The 18,610-nt window shown below is 44.0% G+C and overlaps 2 protein-coding genes across 2 annotated transcripts; both read right to left on the reverse strand.

The window, feature by feature from the left end:
* Positions 1-414: 414 nt before the first annotated feature.
* LOC111840892 (protein lifeguard 1) lies at positions 415-8,487 on the reverse strand. The gene is made up of 10 exons (XM_023806217.2): positions 8,076-8,487; positions 7,440-7,695; positions 3,526-3,604; positions 3,220-3,273; positions 3,001-3,091; positions 2,870-2,907; positions 2,668-2,755; positions 2,186-2,275; positions 2,037-2,084; positions 415-833 (listed from the first exon to the last, which is right to left on the reverse strand). Exons 2-10 carry the CDS (start codon positions 7,678-7,680, stop codon positions 684-686), a joined length of 879 nt encoding a protein of 292 aa, XP_023661985.1. The 5' UTR covers positions 7,681-7,695; positions 8,076-8,487; the 3' UTR covers positions 415-683.
* Positions 8,488-8,603: 116 nt separating this feature from the next.
* On the reverse strand, positions 8,604-17,831 carry LOC111840891 (double-strand-break repair protein rad21 homolog A-like). Its single transcript, XM_023806216.2, has 14 exons — positions 17,686-17,831; positions 15,345-15,523; positions 15,100-15,229; positions 13,410-13,509; positions 13,039-13,145; positions 12,681-12,896; positions 12,407-12,535; positions 12,184-12,312; positions 11,349-11,572; positions 10,874-11,027; positions 10,456-10,601; positions 10,102-10,272; positions 9,774-9,857; positions 8,604-9,556 (listed from the first exon to the last, which is right to left on the reverse strand). Exons 2-14 carry the CDS (start codon positions 15,486-15,488, stop codon positions 9,365-9,367), a joined length of 1,926 nt encoding a protein of 641 aa, XP_023661984.1. The 5' UTR covers positions 15,489-15,523; positions 17,686-17,831; the 3' UTR covers positions 8,604-9,364.
* Between the last annotated feature and the right edge of the window lie 779 nt (positions 17,832-18,610).

Genomic DNA, 18,610 nt, shown 5'->3' on the forward strand with positions numbered 1-18,610 from the left:
TTTACTGCATTTGACTTACTGAAAAAATGGAAAAAATAAATAATTCACAAAAAAAAACGCTGAGAATTGTGCTGTGTCAGGGATCGTTTGGTGGGACTTCTGTAATATTGTTTGAGGAATTGAAGCATGTCTGTTTTATGTAACCGTGCTCGCATGTTGTGTTCCAGCTGGTGTAACCAGTAAGATGAGAAATTGTCTGAACTACCCAACCTTGCAGTGTGAGTCGTACTTTTCATGATTTCAACTTTGTAGATTCCCAGCGCGCCCCTCCACAGTACTCAATACCAGGACGAAAGCCTAGCGCTGCCCATGCCCTGTTCTTCACTGGCTGCCACGCAATATGCTAACTCACCCACTCCGGCACCTGGGATATAATGTGAATCTGCAATTCTTGCATGTGTAAACACATTCTCATTTCTCAATGTGATAAAAGCTAATTTTATTAAGGGAAAAATTTAAATTAAAACCAAATCATAGTTAAAACCTTTTAAAACTCTGAACACAATAATATTAAAAGTGTTATTGCTGAAATCCTTGTAATTGCATTAGATGTAGAAACCTGTATGGATAATATAATGCAAAGACAAATTAAAAATGTTTTTGCACAATTTGGGTCCAAGCAGCAAATATATATCAAGTTTTTTTTTTTGGGAATTTAGAGGAAGCTATGGCTGCGGGGCTTCTTAACGAGCCAGGCCAATTAGCTGCAGGAGGAACAAGAAAATCGTAATGACGTCGAGGTACAGGTTGAGGGCAGCGAAGATGTACTCCTCAGGACTGACGCTGTATCGGTGTTTCCCACCTAACATGAGCTGGGTGTCCACCACCAGGTACTGTGGGGAAAGTGGGGGGGGGTGGGGGTCAGGGGTCAGAGACTAACCAGGCTAATCGCTTAGGGCCTATTGTAATGGTAGTACATTTATATAGTGTGCTTATGCATATAAATTAGGGTGGTCCTTAGCTATTTCAGCATTTCAAGTTGTAAAATGGCAGTTTTTCACACACTCAACTTTTTTTCATGATGCATTGTAAGAAAGTATTCCTGGTAATATTTCCTCATAGTTTTAGGTTGCTCAACAAGACCAAAATCCGTAACTGTAAATTATCAAAATTTCAGCCAAACTTCGCTAAAAGCAATGGCAGCGGCAACAATGAATATTTGTTTACCTGCAAAACGACTTGTCGAATATTTAAGCTGGCTAAAGCCTATAGCTTAGTCATCCACAGTCTGTAATACTCAGTCTCTCAGGTCATTCATTCGATTGTTAGCGAAAATGTGCTCAACATCTTATTTTGTGTAGTTTAGCATGTTTATCGTATTTCTTAATATTTGGTCAATGACAAAAAAATCAACCATAAAATTTGACCAAATGAAACACCACGTAAAAATCTGAAAGTATGTGAAATTTGTGACAAGAAAAGGAATTATTTTATTGTATGGTTGCCATTTGTTTTTTTAAATAACAGTATTTTTCAAGGCCTGTTTTGAATTTAAATGAACAGCATGGTGGTGCAGTGGTTAGCACTGTTGCCTTAAACCTCTGGGACCTGGGTTCAAGTCTCCGCCATGGTGACATTAACTTGAGTGTGAGTGAGAGGTGTACGAGTGTTCCCCACAATGGGCTGGGCTGAGGTTCATTGGAGTTACCTAACTGTGTGTGTGTGTTGTCCCCTGTGATAGGCTAGTGCCCCATCCTGTATTGCTCCCTCTCTGGGACTGAACCTGCTGCTAAGCAGGTTTGGGCCTCCAGTACTTGGATGAGAGACCAACTAGGAAAGCTGGGTTTCTGCTGGAAGAGGTGTTGGTGTGGAGTGACAGGAACACTGTGCTGTATTACCGACAGCAGACGACTAAACTAGACTTTAGCCATTGAAGTTTCTTGAGCAACCTCTAAACATGCTTGGAAAAAAACAAAAAAAAAAATCTCAAAATGTTCTCTTATACAAGATGATAAAATCACGAGGGGAGAACTAGCAAATTTTCATTTTTAAGGACCACTAATATAAATACAGCTGTCAACTTTGAATGTACTCACCACAGAAAAAACCACTGTTCCCAGACAGGCGTACACAATGTTCAGGTACTGTTAAAATAAATAAATAAAATGTGATTCCTGGAATTAGGCAAATGATTAGTTTTTTTTTTTTTTTTTAAATAATTTTGACTTGAATTTATTGTACTTACTTGTGACCTCAAAATAGCACACAGGATTCCAAATGCTACCAAAGACCAGCCAACAGCCCACAGAATCCCGATCGATGCGGTGAAGTCCCACTAAGATGATAAAGGTTCATTTTTATTGGCACCTCTCCTTCTTAGTCACCGTGTGACGCTTTTTGTTCTAACCAACATATGAATTTGACTTCATTAAGCTGTTACGAAGTACCCAACACATCCTTTCTCTTCACAGTCGCTGGAATGAGTGTTCAGTCTCGTTCAAGAAAAATATTTTACTTAACATGATGCCACAAGCACCATATGATTTTAAGTTATTTCTGGTGACAGTCCGGCTTCAAAGCCCACGACTGGTTTAGTGTGTGGCCAACTGGTTAACCGCTCATTGCCATGGCACCACGCCTAAACATCACTTAACACTGGTCACCTGGGGCAAGGGGGACACATTGACGGTTCAGTTTGACGTAGTTGGAATTTCACGCACGACTCACTTTTGACTGCATCGCAAACACGCTCAGTGCGAAGGAGACGAGCGCCGTAGCTCCTACTGCCCACATGACGGCGTCCGCGGTGAAGTATCTGTATAAAGAGAGGAGCCGATCTGTCAGCTGACTGCTGCTGTTTCCCAGTTTAATCAATGTTAATAGCCATCATAATGTGGCTCTCTGGTGAGGTAGCGTAAGGTTCACTTACACTGTCACTGAGCCCAGCATTAATCCTTCTGTGACGGTCTATACACAGGAAAACAAGCATTGAGAAGGACACACAAAGCCACGCTTCACAAGGCAAAGAGATCCACACCACCCCGGCTGCCGGGTACGTACAAACAAACCCAGGAAGATGAAATTCTGCGGGACTTTTCGCCTCACGTTTCTGCAGCACGACAGGATTATGACGCAAATAATTGTCGCTGCCCTGTCGAGAAGAAAAATCACAATACGTGAAACATCTCTTCCTGTGAGAGCTGCCACAGAGGACATTTAAACTCCTGATGAGGGTTGTCCTGTCCCCAAGCATTTAACAGCCAGACTGTCAGTACTTACATCATGACATATGTGAACCAGTAGTTCGATCGTGTCCATTCATTAAGTTCCTTCCTATAATGAAAGAGCAAATCCCGTTCTTTACACCAGATAAGAAACTCGGTGATGGAATGGCAACATCCACAGTGTGCACAAGCTAACAGATACCCTATATCACTCCTTTAGCAAAATTTATCACCATATTATGTACTGCAAAAGCTATAAAGAGCATTTAATGTAATCTGAATTAATATATTTCTTAATATATTCAGATTTTCATAATGTAACAGTATAATATTAAAGAACAATATTTGTAATATGACTTACCAGTACAGGAAAGCACATATGATTCCTGTGGTGGCTAAAAGCTGGACCATCAAGGTTAAATAGACCTTCCTCACAAAACCTATAAAGGATTCATACTAAATATTTCAGATTAATCAGTCAATGTACATTCTAAGCCAAGACAAACTAGGTATGAGATGCATGTGATGCGTCATTTGTGACGTTGACATTTGTGAATGAGATCAAATAAGTAAAACAAAAACGTCAAAAGGTGAGCAAATGGATCAAAAGTGAATAAAATGGGCAGCTACAGGCCTAACGCAGTGACGAATGCTTAAAATGCCCATTATTTGTCTCCCACTGGCAACAGCGTCACTTACACTTTGCTGCGATCGCATCACAAGCTGTACAGAGTGTGCAAAACAACCGAGCCAGCGACCCCCAAACCATCCATTGCTTTTTTCATATTACTCGCGTTGTCTCGCACAATCGCGTGCGCTTTGTTCAGTATGATTTTCCACTAAACGCTACTTCCACCTATGAAAATGTTGTTTTTACAAAGACTGCTGTGCTACTAGTTGTTTCAAGCATACAATACCCAGATCGTCACCCTCCTAACTCAATTTCTTACGCTCCTCCTGCTGCGAAGGGTATGCGCATGACGTCATAACAGGCAGAAGTCACTGCGCTCACACCCACTGAGTGGCAAACTGAGTAACAGTGTTAGTGTCCAACCTGCATGCCCCGAAACACACATCTAAAATGGGAAAGAGCTGTAGTGCGATTGATTATACATAACCCGAAATAGGAGCTATCTTTTTAGAGACTGCCAAAACTAAATCAATAAGTATCGGTCACATTTTTCCGATACCCGATCTGTCTGATTCGGAATGGATCGATGCCGACACCGAAACCTGTAGCCTACTTAAAACAGGTGCTAAACACTTAATATTTTGCTCATTTTAAAATCTAAGCAATAGCAATTCTATACCATTTTCAACGTATGAATTCTCCAACTTCTAACAACTTACCCAGTACAATATTTCTGAATTTTGAATTACCCATTCAAAGCATATATGAACTATAAAACAACAGCAGAAAAGAAAAATGATTCCTGAATGCCAGAATAATGGCTTCGATTAAGTAAATTGCCAAACTGACTCGACTCATTTTGTAAGTGACTAAATTTTTAAAAGTTAATGGACACGAATACGGAAAAACTGGAAAACTTGCTAAACATGTGTACCAGACTACTAAAAAAGTTCAGATGAATTCCACTTGAATACTAAAAAGCATGAAAATTACTCATCGCTTGCAAGTTACTAAAGCTGCACAATTATGCTTGAATGCTAATTTTTTTTGTGCCTATGTAAAGTAGCCTATGTATGTCATCAAGATGACATAAAAAGGTAGGGGGACTATACGCACAAGGACAGCATTTGATTTGTAAATGATAATCACACAAAACTTGCCTACGCCACCATTAGCTGCGTTTGGCCTCAGAAGTTATCTAAAATAAATGAGTTAATTCATTTAAGAAATACATATAAACAACAACAATAACGTAAGGTCTGAGTGAATCTCAATACAGTGCATGTTGTACTTTATACAAAAAGTAAACATGCTGTCTGGGTAATTAAAGAAAGCTGAGCAAAGACAACTGCCAAATAACAAATGATGACAAAAATTAAGTCACACTTTTCCGAAGGAATATCCTGAAAATGAGAAATCACAGTATAGCTAGTTGTCTGAAAGCCAGCAAAAGCGGCCACTCCATAAATCGGAATAACACAAAGAAAACACAAGTTTAATCAATATTCCATGGTTTAAAACAAAAGCAGGCATTAACTCAAGCAGGACTCCCGTGCAGAAGGTTGTGGAGGAACTGAAAGGATTATTATTAGGGTTCTCACCAAGTAAAAGCTAGGCCAAAACCCCCTGAAATGGTCGAGCTGACTCTGACCTCGAAGGCAAAATGCTGCAAATCTTTTAAAACATCCTTCTATTATTCAAATAAACACGTCTAAGTTGTTCAGTTTTAAAATGACTGATAGAAATTTAGTAAAGATTCTCATATATTTCCCAGACTGCTTTTAAAGGAACGCCGTGATTCATTCAATTTAATGAAACGGAGATGACTGAGCGCTCACATTTGTCCAAATTTAAAATAAAAGGAACATTAAACTAAAGCCTGCTTGCTCGAAGCCATGTTCTTTGTTCTGTCAGAAGATGAATTTATGTAACATTTGTAAAGAAGCATGTTTAAAAGCATGCATAAAGTAACAGTATACACTCACCTAAAGGATTATTAGGAACACCCGTTCAATTTCTCATTAATGCAATTATCTAATCAACCAATCACATGGCAGTTGCTTCAATGCATTTAGGGGTGTGGTCCTGGTCAAGACAATCTCCTGAACTCCAAACTGAATGTCAGAATGGGAAAGAAAGGTGATTTAAGCAATTTTGAGCGTGGCATGGTTGTTGGTGCCAGACGGGCCGGTCTGAGTATTTCACAATCTGCTCAGTTACTGGGATTTTCACACACAACCATTTCTAGGGTTTACAAAGAATGGTGTGCAAAGGGAAAAACATCCAGTATGCGGCAGTCCTGTGGGCGAAAATGCCTTGTTGATGCTAGAGGTCAGAGGAGAATGGGCCGACTGATTCAAGCTGATAGAAGAGCAACTTTGACTGAAATAACCACTCGTTACAACCGAGGTATGCAGCAAAGCATTTGTGAAGCCACAACACGCACAACCTTGAGGCGGATGGGCTACAACAGCAGAAGACCCCACCGGGTACCACTCATCTCCACTACAAATAGGAAAAAGAGGCTACAATTTGCACGAGCTCACCAAAATTGGACAGTTGAAGACTGGAAAAATGTTGCCTGGTCTGATGAGTCTCAAGTTCTGTTGAGACATTCAAATGGTAGAGTCAGAATTTGGCGTAAACAGAATGAGAACATGGATCCATCATGCCTTGTTACCGCTGTGCAGGCTGGTGGTGGTGGTGTAATGGTGTGGGGGATGTTCTCTTGGCACACTTTAGGCCCCTTAGTGCCAATTGGGCATCGTTTAAATGCCACGGCCTACCTGAGCATTGTTTCTGACCATGTCCATCCCTTTATGAGCACCATGTACCCATCCTCTGATGGCTACTTCCAGCAGGATAATGCACCATGTCACAAAGCTCGAATCATTTCAAATTGGTTTCTTGAACATGATAATGAGTTCACTGTACTAAAATGGCCCCCACAGTCACCAGATCTCAACCCAATAGAGCATCTTTGGGATGTGGTGGAACGGGAGCTTCGTGCCCTGGATGTGCATCCCACGAATCTCCATCAACTGCAAGATGCTATCCTATCAATATGGGCCAACATTTCTAAAGAATGCTTTCAGCACCTTGTTGAATCAATGCCACGTAGAATTAAGGCAGTTCTGAAGGCGAAAGGGGGTCAAACACCGTATTAGTATGGTGTTCCTAATAATCCTTTAGGTGAGTGTATATATATAGTATTTCACTCAAATTACAATCAAATTAAATGTGGATTTCAGTCATTTCTTTTCAGCCCAAATGAGCCAAGTGAAACATATCACTGTGTCCTTCCAGGCCTTCAGTAATTAAATGTATAATAAAAACCTCTACAGAGTATTAGGAAATTTCATCCTGAATCCTATAAACACAACAGTGGCAATTTTATCAGATACAGTGATGATTTTTGAATATATCACTTTGTGATTGAAGAACATTAGTATTTAACATTTCTCATGCAATGACAATAGAAAATGTTTGCCTGAACGAACAGCACATTTCACTGAGTTTTATATAATACCCCACACTCCCTTCCTTGATAAGCACACATCCTCCAGCTGCTTATGTACCGTAAAATATAACTCCACTACCAATGTTCTTTTGTATGTGTAAAAGATGGAGCAGAAGCTTCTCACCCCTCCGGAGGATCCCATCAGAGAAGCAGCTAATATCCTCCAGGTTCTGAGAATATGAAGGTGGACTGGCAGGGATTGGACCCGCCGCACAGCCCAAGCTGTCATAATCACAAGCAGGAGAGACCACAGCCACCTTCCCCTGGCTGTTTTGGAGCTCTGGGCCAGCCGGGTAAGGGTTCGAGAATCCAGCAGGGTTGTATGGTGGGGGGGGCTCCACTCTTTCACTGAGGGTTTTTTCCATGTCGTCCTGGTGTGACTTTTCAAAAAGGGGGGGGGGGGGGATGTTTAGCGGCGGTCAGTTTAAATATGTGATCTTGTGGCCTTTTGCCTAAACATTCACTTCATGACTCCCAACGAAACAGATCCTAGCTTGGTCCAGTGGCTCACTACTTCCTGGAATGATGCACACGGGCCAAAGTCTATCTTTGCTATCGTTAGCTGTCACTTTGTCGTCCCCCGCCAAAAGGACATGTTGAATAAAAGAAAAATATTTCATATTTGTATAATAATCTTTAACAGCCACAGTTATCTGTAACCCGGCATTATCTGTAGTTACACTTTTCCCTAATTCAGTCTCACCCAAGGAAACCATCAATTCCAATCGGCCTTAGGAAATTTCAGAAAACAGACACTTACCTTTCGACAGGCTCGAAAAATACAGCAGGTGTTTCCAATGGGGAACTCGTGAAGCAAATCAGCAGCAAGCAGTCAGGCTTTATACCAGGGGTCACATGATCACAGATGACACCATGGACACATTAAACATTAACAAGCCACTGCTCATTCATGTCAGTGAAGCGAGGCTAGGGGAAAAAAAATCACTTCAATGTGTCTCCTTCAGCTCTTATGTTTACATTTGCTACACTTTGCATAAATGATCCCTGCATATGCTTTAATATTCCATTGTAAATAACTTGGCCTATGCTTTTTAAATTACCGTCTTCCCAACTTTCACACATACTTCTTATCGTGTTGAATTTATGAACAGGCAATCATTAACATATTTTGGAGAGTGTATTTTTGCATAGGTAGCTAGCTATATGGCAACAGTTAGTGGTTACGGTTAATTCATGGAAACTACCAAAGGCAGACTAAGCATCCACTCAAAAAAGCCACAGATTTTCTGGTGTGAAACATTATGAAAGTACCCAATATAGCATAAACTAGGGACTCTAAGCAATGTGTTTATTTAGAAAAGTAATACCAACTTGACTAGAAGGATTTAATCTACAGAAACACACCTGGATATCAACTTTAAACAGTAACATTATCTACAGTCTTTTTGAAAACCCATTATTTTTTTTAGTGTAGAGGCAAACACCAAGAATGCCCTTCAACACCTGATTTCAAGATTTCAGTCGTAAGACAGAATTAAAAAAGGTCCATAAAAATCAGACAGAAAGAGGGCAGATAAGTGCAAACAATAGAAATTTACCATTTAAAATGTTTTATATAAAAAAGTGAAATAAAACAATGCAGGGGGGGGGGCATTATGAGTCATTTAGTAGGATAGACCATGCTAATTAGGGTCTCTCCCCCCAGTAACCTTTTAGATCACCCCTTAGATATTCTGTCCTGATGTTTTAGGGAAGAAAAGGCAGATCGCAATGGTCTTACTGGAGCTGTAACAGAAAGGAAAACCAACATACACACAACAACGACCGTGTTTTCAGATGTTTTTGCAGTCCTCAGAAAGTGTTGTTGACCCTTAAAAAAATAAATGTATGAATGCCCAATTTTATGCAGCACTCCTCTGATTATGGTGTAAAAGGTAAGACAGCACAAACTTCCTTTTGGCAGTAAAGAACAACGATTTCTTATATATAACAAACATGCCCGTAAATTCTTAAAAATGACAAAAAGCACTAAACACTGTCAAATACAATAAAATATGGTAGGATAAAAGTGTCCCAGTGCCGAGTCCCCTAGATGATGTGGAAACGTGGCCCAGGCGTGGCCACGATGTCACTGTAGGGCTGGCTCTGTGTCAGGTCAATCGCCTGCTGCTTCTTCAGCACCAGGAAGCTGTAGAACTTGGCAGCCGCTTGCTTCTTGTTGTTGTTCTTGCACAGATCCAGCAGGCTGATGGACTGTGCTCCGGTTTTAGCCACAACCCTCTGGAAGAGCAGCAGGAGACCATGAGCAGACTTATCCAGGATGACGCTAAGACCATAGACCACCTTCTTGGATACAAACGCTCTTCTCTGTTCATCGAGGAAAGTGTCACCTTATATATATCTGAATGTTTGTGACACGAATCTGAGCCGTACGCATTGTGGTACCTTGGGTCTTCATCGCTGTGACCCAGACCCTCCCCCGGCTGCTGAGCCCTACCTGAAGGCCGTGAAGCATCTGCTGGGTCCTCTTGTTCCACCTCCTTTCCTCCTGGTCCTGGTCTCCACCCTGGGCTTCTTCCTCCTACAAAACACAGCGATAATGATGACACACACCCTCATACGCGAGCAAAAAAAACTAAGACAGTAACTAGGTTATAACAGAAGATAGATATTTAATACCAATGTAGATACCCAGGTCAGGGTATTGAGGAAGTAAGTGGTTAACAGGCAGATGTAGATATTTTAAACTATGAAATGACATCAATAAACAAGATAAACAGTATGAGAGCGAGCGAGCGTGCGCTCGTCCCGTCGCCGCGGCTCACCTCCTCCTCCTCTTCATCATCCTTCTGCTTCTCCCTGCCTCTCCCTCCCAGCAGATCCAGCTCAGGGATGAGCTGGCTCAGGCTGGCGCTCTCCTCTGGGGGCAGCTCCACCTGGGTCAGCTCCAGCCTCTGCGAGGGGGGCCGCTCAGCCTGCTGCTCCTGGGCGCCCATCTGCAGGAGAGACAGGCGTCACGGCCGGGAAGACAACGACAGGCGGCATACTTTGGGTGGAGCTGGAGATTTCACTGCACCCGACTATTCTGAAATGGCACAGTATGTCTCATCACTAGAGGGCTAAATCGTGGGCCTCCGTTGGAGGGCGACAGAAAGGCTGGACCCAGCATGTCCTCTTACAGGCAGGGCTGGCTCCGTGTCCTTGGACTTGCGCTTGACCCCTCGCTGCGCGGAGGGCGGGGCCATGACCGTTTCTTCCAGGCTGGTCTTGCTGCCCTCCATGGCCGACACCTGCAGCATGCTGGGCTCCTCCAAGATGGTCTGATCTGGAAACGGCAGAGGAGGGTCGACGTGGTTAGTGAAGCATCACATTAACTGAAGCACTAAAAGCTAAACAGAAAGCTAGCATGACATTGAAATAACTGAAACGTTGAAATCACTCTGGAGATTTGAACCAGCGACCTTCTGATCACACGCACAGTGCCCTAACCCACTGCCCCCACCCTACAAACTGTTAACGATAAATGAAGTTTATAAGGTTAGTGCATAAAGCCTGACTGAAACCCCACGGCATTGGGGACACGAGCCGGCGTCCCACCTATGACATCCCTCTGCTGGGCCTGGACCTCCTCGCGAGGAACCTCTGGGTTCTCCAGGTCCTTCAGGAACTCGTCCAGGCTGTCGGCCTCACCACCCCGCTTCTTCTTGCGCATCTCGTCCGGCACCAGTGGGGTCAGACAGCGTGTAAACATCTGTCAGGGCACAGCAAGTCTGTCTTAAGGCCCTCTACGTGCTCAGCTACTCACCCAACCATCCATCCAGCCAGGATGAAGCCCACAGAGCCCAACAGAAGCATCAGAGCAAAGAGGATGGGAGCCAGACTGATACTAAAGCCCAGCTCCAGACTGTAGGAGGAAACTAAACGTGGGAAGAGCCAGGGCAGGACCTAACCCCACAACCACCAGGATACACACAACCTTCAGGCCACGCCTGGACATACAGCAATCTGATTGGGCTAGAAGCCCAGGTCCATGTGCCTCACTGAGGAGACAGAGCCCAGCTGGGCTCATCACCTTGAGCAGGCGGCTGTTCCACAGGGGTTGTGCCGGCAGGGAGAAGAGCTTCTCCACGCCCCCCGTCTCCTTCCACATCATGAGCTTTTTGGTGGGTGGGGCCAGGTCCAGCGTGGTGACGATGTCAGAGTAGTCGCTGAGCTGTGCGCGGATGGTCTTGCTGTCCAGCTCCTTAACGCTGTCCACAATCAGCTTCCTCTTCCTCTTTGCCTTGGTTTCTTTCACTGTTGGGGGAACACTCCTCCATTAAAACCTCTCATCATCATCTGTGAAGGATATCTTACAAATGTACCATTCTCCATACATCTCATAACTGCATAATCAGGTCAGGGTCACACCGGCATCAGGAGCCTATCCCACAGGGCTGGGGTACATATAATAATAGTTTATAATGGTGATATGAGGCTAGGGCTTTCTGTAAGTTTGCGAATCACCACTTTAGAGCGTTTTAGCTGATCTAAGACATGTTTTTAAATCATAATTAAATCCGGCCCACTGATTAATCTTTCTCCATCACATAGATTAAAAAAAATAAAATGATAATCTGCACCGCCAACCACCACCCCCTGCAGCAAGTTTGTTTCGTTTTCACCGATAAGCCGCATACAGTTTCGCCAAACTTTGACGGATTTCTCTTGACTAAAGAAGTTTTTTATAGGGTGCTGGATGACTCGATATGTCCAGATATTTTGAAATTTTAAACCACCACGTGCAAGATTCAAGCCCCAACCCAGGAGGTGTGCGGCAACAAAGCTGTCTGCCGAATCAGCACTAAACCCCCATGTACGATATGCTGCCCACCTCCCCAGACAGATCGACAGAGAGAGATGCTCACCAGTGATATCGATGGGCTCCAGGGCAAAGGCCTCTTCTTCATTGGGCACCAGGGTGGTCTGCTCCGTCTGATCGGCCATGGCGGGAACAGGCTCCACAGGGCCTGAGTTGGGGCTATCGGGGGCCCCAGCTGAAAGGCAGTCAAAGTGGCTTTATACTTCACAGCACCCCCCCCCCCAACAGCTAAAGACACGCAAGCAAGAGATTCAAGAGATCCAGCTTACGAGACAAGTTATCAAAGTCGTCTTCGTCGTCAGCACCACCGTGATCCTGTGGAAGCATCGCGCTGTCCGAGAGGACCGGGGGGTCGTCGAAAATGCCCCCACCAGCCTCATTGCTGAGGAGTTTATCCACTTTAAAGAAAAAGGAAAAACGCCGTTAGTGAAGAGAGGTAACAGGAGAGAAAGCCCATTCATATAGCTGTTAAACATGTCCTTGAAAAGCTCCTTTCCCAGAACCATCACCACCACATCTCTCCTGAGCAGGCTGGCCTCTTACCCAGCATTCCTCCATCACTGCTCTCCATGGGATTGTCCCCAAAGTCGTCCTTGTATTGGTCATCGTAGGCCAGGTGGTTGGACTTTTCTGCCATATGGCCTGCCCCAGGATCCGTCTCCAACAGTAGGCTGGAGGTCGAGGGTCCGTTCATGATGTCCACCTCGAACGCACTCTCCTCACGCATCATCATTTCACGATCATCCATGCCGAAGTCACCTGAGGTAGATGGGCAATCATATCAACCGTTTTAACCCTTCTGATGTGTGCGCACACCCTCTAAAGGCGAAACAAAGAGTTACAGATACAACCTAACCTACAAAAATAATCAGAGCTGTAGGGGACGCAGTAATCATCTCACCAAAGTCATTATCTTGTAGGAGACTGAGGTTGCCCACTTCCTCCCGCATGGTGATCTCTTCCACCCGACTCTGATTGAGTGTGAACTGCTGGGCGACGTCAATATCACTGTGGGTGTGTGTGTGGGGGGGGGGGTTATACAGTTCAGCACAGGTAAGAACAGGTGTCCTTAAAAAGGGCATTAGAAAACTATAGGCTTACAGCCATTTAAAAACAATCCCAAAGTGAAACACCAATGTGATAAACTATAACATACATCTTGTTAAAACTGCTCTAGCAGATAAGGTGCCAGTTTTGTGCTTCCGACAGTATCCCCCCATTGGAATGGACACTAATAGACCGACGAGACGTGTTTAAACCCCGAAGCCTCACTCTAGATCGGGCAGCGGCTGATCAAAGTCGTGGAATTCCTCTGGAAGGGTGATGGCGTTGTAGGCGGCCTCCCGGTTCTCCTCCGGCAAATCCACCACACCTGAGAGGCATGTCCATCATTTACCAACAGGCAAAACACTACTCAAAACCAGCAGATGCAGACATACAAAGACCAAATAAGCTGTGCTGCCCCCAATGGCACAGATGTGCTACAGCACTTGAAACAATCAACTCTCAAAACACTTAAGCGGCATACAGACACTCCTCACTTGACCTACCTCTTTAACGACTGCAGACTTACCAACCAGCTCTCCGACTAGTCAGTGTTGTACACAGGGGTCTCAGAACCAAGCATCTCAGTCTTATTCCCAGTCAGTCAGTATTTACTACACTAGCGTTTGCAATCTCCAAAACTACATATTATATCTATAATCTTTGTATTGTCGATTCAACCTGCATAATCTGATCACCGGTGAGCCGGCAAGCATGGACGGAGGAATAGTGGAAACTTTTATTGCCCAAATTAATGAAACAGAGATACGCAAATTAAAACAAAGGTATCAAGTTGGAGTTTCCTTTAAACCTTTTCTTTATTCAGAATAAAAATAAACGATCACCTGTATTTACAGTATGCAACCCTTAGTAATGTATGACAGCTCTCTATTCTATTACAGTATACTGCACATTAGTGTATAAACATTTATAAATACAGTGGTACCTTGGTTTGCGAGCATAATTTGTTTCCGGAATCGTGCTTGTAATCTAAAGACCTCGTATATCAAAGCGAATTTGCATTGTGGTTAAACAGATTCATCGCTCGCACTGTTACGCCTTTATTCGGGTGGTGCTTTTCTACTAAATTGACTATATGAGTGAGGGACACCGACTGAGACCGAGCATGGGAAACGATTACCCACAATCCCGCAGCGAGATAGAGAGAAGAACCATCGGCTCATTTGTGATTACGTGATGCTAGGCAGACAAAGTGTATATGTAATACGTATGCAAGACCTTGCTTGCTTATCAAGTTAAAAATTAATTAATTTTTGCTCGTCTTGCAAAACACTCGCAGACCAAGTTACTCGCAATCCGAGGTTTTGCTGTATACTAAAAATGCTACAAATTACAAATGATGCAAAGGTGACATTAAAACATAATCTAAAAACGGTCGACACAAACCCGCTAGCAGTATAGTACGCCTGAAATATCGATAACAGGCAGCTACGCAATTAATCGGCCAGTTCGCTTAACGACCTACTTATGGGAACAGAACTCGGTCATTAAGTGAGGAGTGTCTGTATATTCAAGAGTAAAAATAATTGTGATAATGGTATGATTTTACTTCTTCAGAAATCATTAAAATAAAACCTGACCAAGACAAATGGCATAAATCATGAGATTAAAACCACAAATTATACAAGTTTCTTATTCTTCAGCCAGGGTGGGGTTAACCCGTTTCCAACATCATCATCTTAAGTGGCCAATGATAAAACAGTTAAGAATATGGACTCAAAACAAAAATGACAGCTTTAAGCATGAGAATAGGCCCCGTTGCCTAGAGCCTGGCAACGAAAATACACTCACATGTACTGTATCTAATGGAGCTACGCTGGACAAAAGCACCCATTAAATAAGCAAATATACAAAGGAAAATACTGCAGCTGGACAGAGAGGTGGAAGGAGACATTACCTGGACGGAAAGCCATCTTGATCTTGATGAAGGCCTCGTTACAATCGGCCAGCAGGTATTTGGCTTTCCTGTGGTAGATCCGCACCACCCCGAGAAGCAGGTGGCCGGACGTGCGCAGCGCCATCTTTACCTGTTATTAAACAAGGAAAAGTCGGCGTGTCACAACTGATGGGGCCGAGTTTGAGCAGCACCACTCATGTTTCCATGACTCGGCAGGGTTTAAATGTGAATAAGCAGCAGATCACCTTGGGCGAGATGATGCTTTCTACGCTGCTTTCCAGATTGCACTCAAACACGTGTGCCTTGGTCAGCTTCTTGTCCCAGTGGGCCGCCAGCCAGATTTTGGCCAGCGGCCCACGCTTGCTGAGGACAAAGTGGGCGTAGAACATGATCCCAGCTGCTGTTCACAGACAGGCAGCCAAACCTGCAGAGGTACGAGGGAGGACAGGTTATGGGGCGGCATGCTCAGGGAGAAGGGAGAAATATTAGTATATTTAAGCTTTCATGAATATCAAAAAGGCGCCTTACTGAAATCAATATGCAAGATGTCGACTTTCTCCTGTGCAACTCCTATAATACTTTAAAAAGTGTCTGCCTTAGTTTTACTATCAACAGTCTCATAAATCACATGCTTTTCTGAAGAATAGCTTTCAGGAGTCAACCAAAAATCAAACCAGCAAGTTTTATACTTGTGTTTCTTGGTTCTATCCAAAGTGTTGCAAAAACAGATATTAAATGGGGAATATTTTAAAGCATGTTATACTACAATGAAAAACCTGGAAGCAGTCAGTAGACAGTCAAGCTATCCTTGCTATTTGGTTTAACTCGCTGTTCTATAAAGAGGGGGAAAAAATTAATTACAAGACAAAGAAAAAAAAACTCCTGGGAAGATCCAGGTTAAACCAGAAAAAATTCACTACCATCCCCCATTAAAGCTCCATAGAGAGACTGATTCTGTGCTGTGACCATGTCTGTGGCAGGAGAGCTAATCAGAGAATGAAGAAATACTTCCCTACAAATATCATCTTCTAGCAGGGGCCTGTTAAAAATTCTGCAGGTTTCCAGTGTGACAAAAACGATCCATTGTCGACAATAATTCAGGGGCTGAACACATCTGGTGAAATATGCTGCCGTCTAATCTCCTTTCAACAGACGCTAGCTGAAGTACGGCTGAAACCTCAGGCTTCTTTTATTCAGCCAAGAAGAAATCGGGATTATAATGAGGGAGTTTATGCTGAGAGCTAGGTGACGATATGGTGCCCGAGAGCATCACTTCGCTGATACTCGTGGACTCAATAGCATTAATGTGGTGCTTCTTTAAGAATATCTTCAATACAGAGCTGATACACTTTCTTCACCTGCTTTAAGAATGACATTTCCCAGTGCAAAAGGGTCTTTAATAAAGCACAAACATGGGAGCCAGTCCAGACAGAGTGCTAGCCCAAAAACAAAGCGAGGAACATGCCTACTCGACACCGGTACACACAGAGGAAAAACAAAAAGCAGAGGGCAGAGAACAGCACGGCCTGGTGACCAGCACGGAGTGAGTGAGTATCCAAAAGAAACACTGTGCAACATGGCTCTGTACGCAGAACAGAACAGCCAGGGTTAAAGGCTGAAAGGTTACTACTGCAGGTATTTCTGCAGGTAAGTCTGACACACACAGTACCATGTGTTACTCTGCAAAGGTATACATACCAAAAAAAACTCTGTGCAACATACACACACGGTAGGGACCATGTATAACATGGCAAAGACACTTACTTTCTCTCATACGCACACACACAGCAAAAACTGTCCACAACACACACACACACAGGGGGGAGGAGGGATGAGGGGTGTACAAAACACACACAGGAGGGGGGGGCACCATGAATAATATGGAAAAGTCTCTCTCTCACACACAAAACACACACAGCCAGGTAGCACAATTACGGGGGAAGGGGTACTGCCACCTTTAACCTCCAACTGCTCCAAGGCCTGGCTAACTCATTTTGGATACAAGCATCTACTAAATAAATGTGATGTAAATGTTACATGTAAATCATACGCACGGCGGTGGGGGGGGGGGTTGGCTTACACCGCCAGGTCACACACAAACACATAAGGGGAGTTACACACTGGTATCCCCGTCATACCGAACCGGCACCGGTCCCATAATCAGCGAAACCCAGTTCGCTACACATTTCTGGCGCCTGGTTAACTAGTTAACTACCAGCATGCTGGTAACCAAGAGGCGGGCCGTTCTCAGCAACTGTCACTGTCGACTGAGGGGGGAGCCCGCTCGCCATTCAGCCGAGTTAGGAGTAACAGCCTGTCCGGACCAGACCGGACGGGACCGACCGAACCAGCGAGCTCACACAGCTGAGAGTTTGGCGCAGAAACGCACGACGCTCATCGCCAGCCGGCCAGCAAACGCACCGGAGCCCGCGGACGTCGCGCAAATGCACTCAAGTTTGTAAAGTACGAGACGAACTTAGGTCGAGTGTTCGGAGCGCTGGCCACGAAACAACACAACGGGAGTTAAAGGACGAGATACGGCTGCGAACGCGACGCTGCAAAGTGCGTTTAATTTACTCCACTTACCACTTAAACCGCGATGGCTTTCTCTCCCTTTATGGAGGCCGTCTTCTAGCTGGCCGCCTGCAGCCCCTCCTCCACGACCGACTGACTAAAACAAACAAGATGGCGCCCTAGCTGTTTCTCCTTCCTCCCGCCCAGGCGCCTTTCAAACCCACCGGATGTTTACGGTCAAAATTCCGGCATCCGGTAGGCGGGGCTTCGGTTTCTCCCGTGACTGACGGCGACCGGCGCACGTTGCCACGCGACGTCGCATGTTTGGAAGCTAATGTGCCAGCAAGAGACAATAACACATATAATGTATATGGCATATGAACTAGTACAATACAAGGCCGTAATTATGGTATATTCATATTCCAGTATTCCAATGTGCTCACAATGTGCCCCCCAATATATATTATAATCACAGCTTTGTCCCCTCCCCCCCCAGTGTGAATCCATGGGCACGATAAAGTATATCTTAAACACATCACGCTTTTATCCATCCGAATCCAACTCAATAAAGTGTCTTTGATACCCAGTTATGCAAAAATTGTTAATAGTGGGACCTTGGCTGACAGTCAAATGTCGGTCTGCTGTAGTAGAGCAAATGGTGTTACTTCTGCTGTCTTAATAGTAAAATAAAATTAATGATATTTTAAAATATTTTAATGTCTTTAGATATAAATAGATTGTGTTTGTGTGTCCTTGCCTATTAAATGATTACACTATTCTAACTAATCTACATTTTAAAAGAATCCATTTTGAGTTTGAATGTGAACAAGCTGAAATAGCTGTATGGCTCAGCATTGTTGCTGGCCGGTATGATGTTAGGCCTATTAGAAAGCCTAGTGCTGGCTGGTTGACTTTTGGGGCACCGGCAGCTGTGACTGGGTGGGGCAGAGTTGCAGCAGAAAAAGTTCTTGTTGCCGACAAATTTCCAGGACATTGC

Source organism: Paramormyrops kingsleyae, chromosome 9 (assembly GCF_048594095.1).
Source record: "Paramormyrops kingsleyae isolate MSU_618 chromosome 9, PKINGS_0.4, whole genome shotgun sequence".
Lineage (NCBI taxonomy): Eukaryota > Metazoa > Chordata > Actinopteri > Osteoglossiformes > Mormyridae > Paramormyrops > Paramormyrops kingsleyae.

Excerpts from the sequence above, each read along its gene's own strand:
- LOC111840892 (XM_023806217.2), bottom strand. The coding sequence starts at position 7,680 with ATGGAAAAAACCCTCAGTGAAAGAGTGGAGCCCCCCCCACCATACAAC. Across the intron at positions 3,092-3,219 it reads TGGTTCACATATGTCATGAT|GGCAGCGACAATTATTTGCG; the intron begins GTAAGTACTGAC and ends TCTTCTCGACAG. Across the intron at positions 2,756-2,869 it reads ATGCTGGGCTCAGTGACAGT|ATACTTCACCGCGGACGCCG; the intron begins GTAAGTGAACCT and ends CTCTTTATACAG.
- LOC111840891 (XM_023806216.2), bottom strand. The coding sequence starts at position 15,488 with ATGTTCTACGCCCACTTTGTCCTCAGCAAGCGTGGGCCGCTGGCCAAA. Across the intron at positions 13,510-15,099 it reads CAAGATGGCTTTCCGTCCAG|GTGTGGTGGATTTGCCGGAG; the intron begins GTAATGTCTCCT and ends CATGCCTCTCAG. Across the intron at positions 11,573-12,183 it reads GGAGCCCATCGATATCACTG|TGAAAGAAACCAAGGCAAAG; the intron begins GTGAGCATCTCT and ends TTCCCCCAACAG.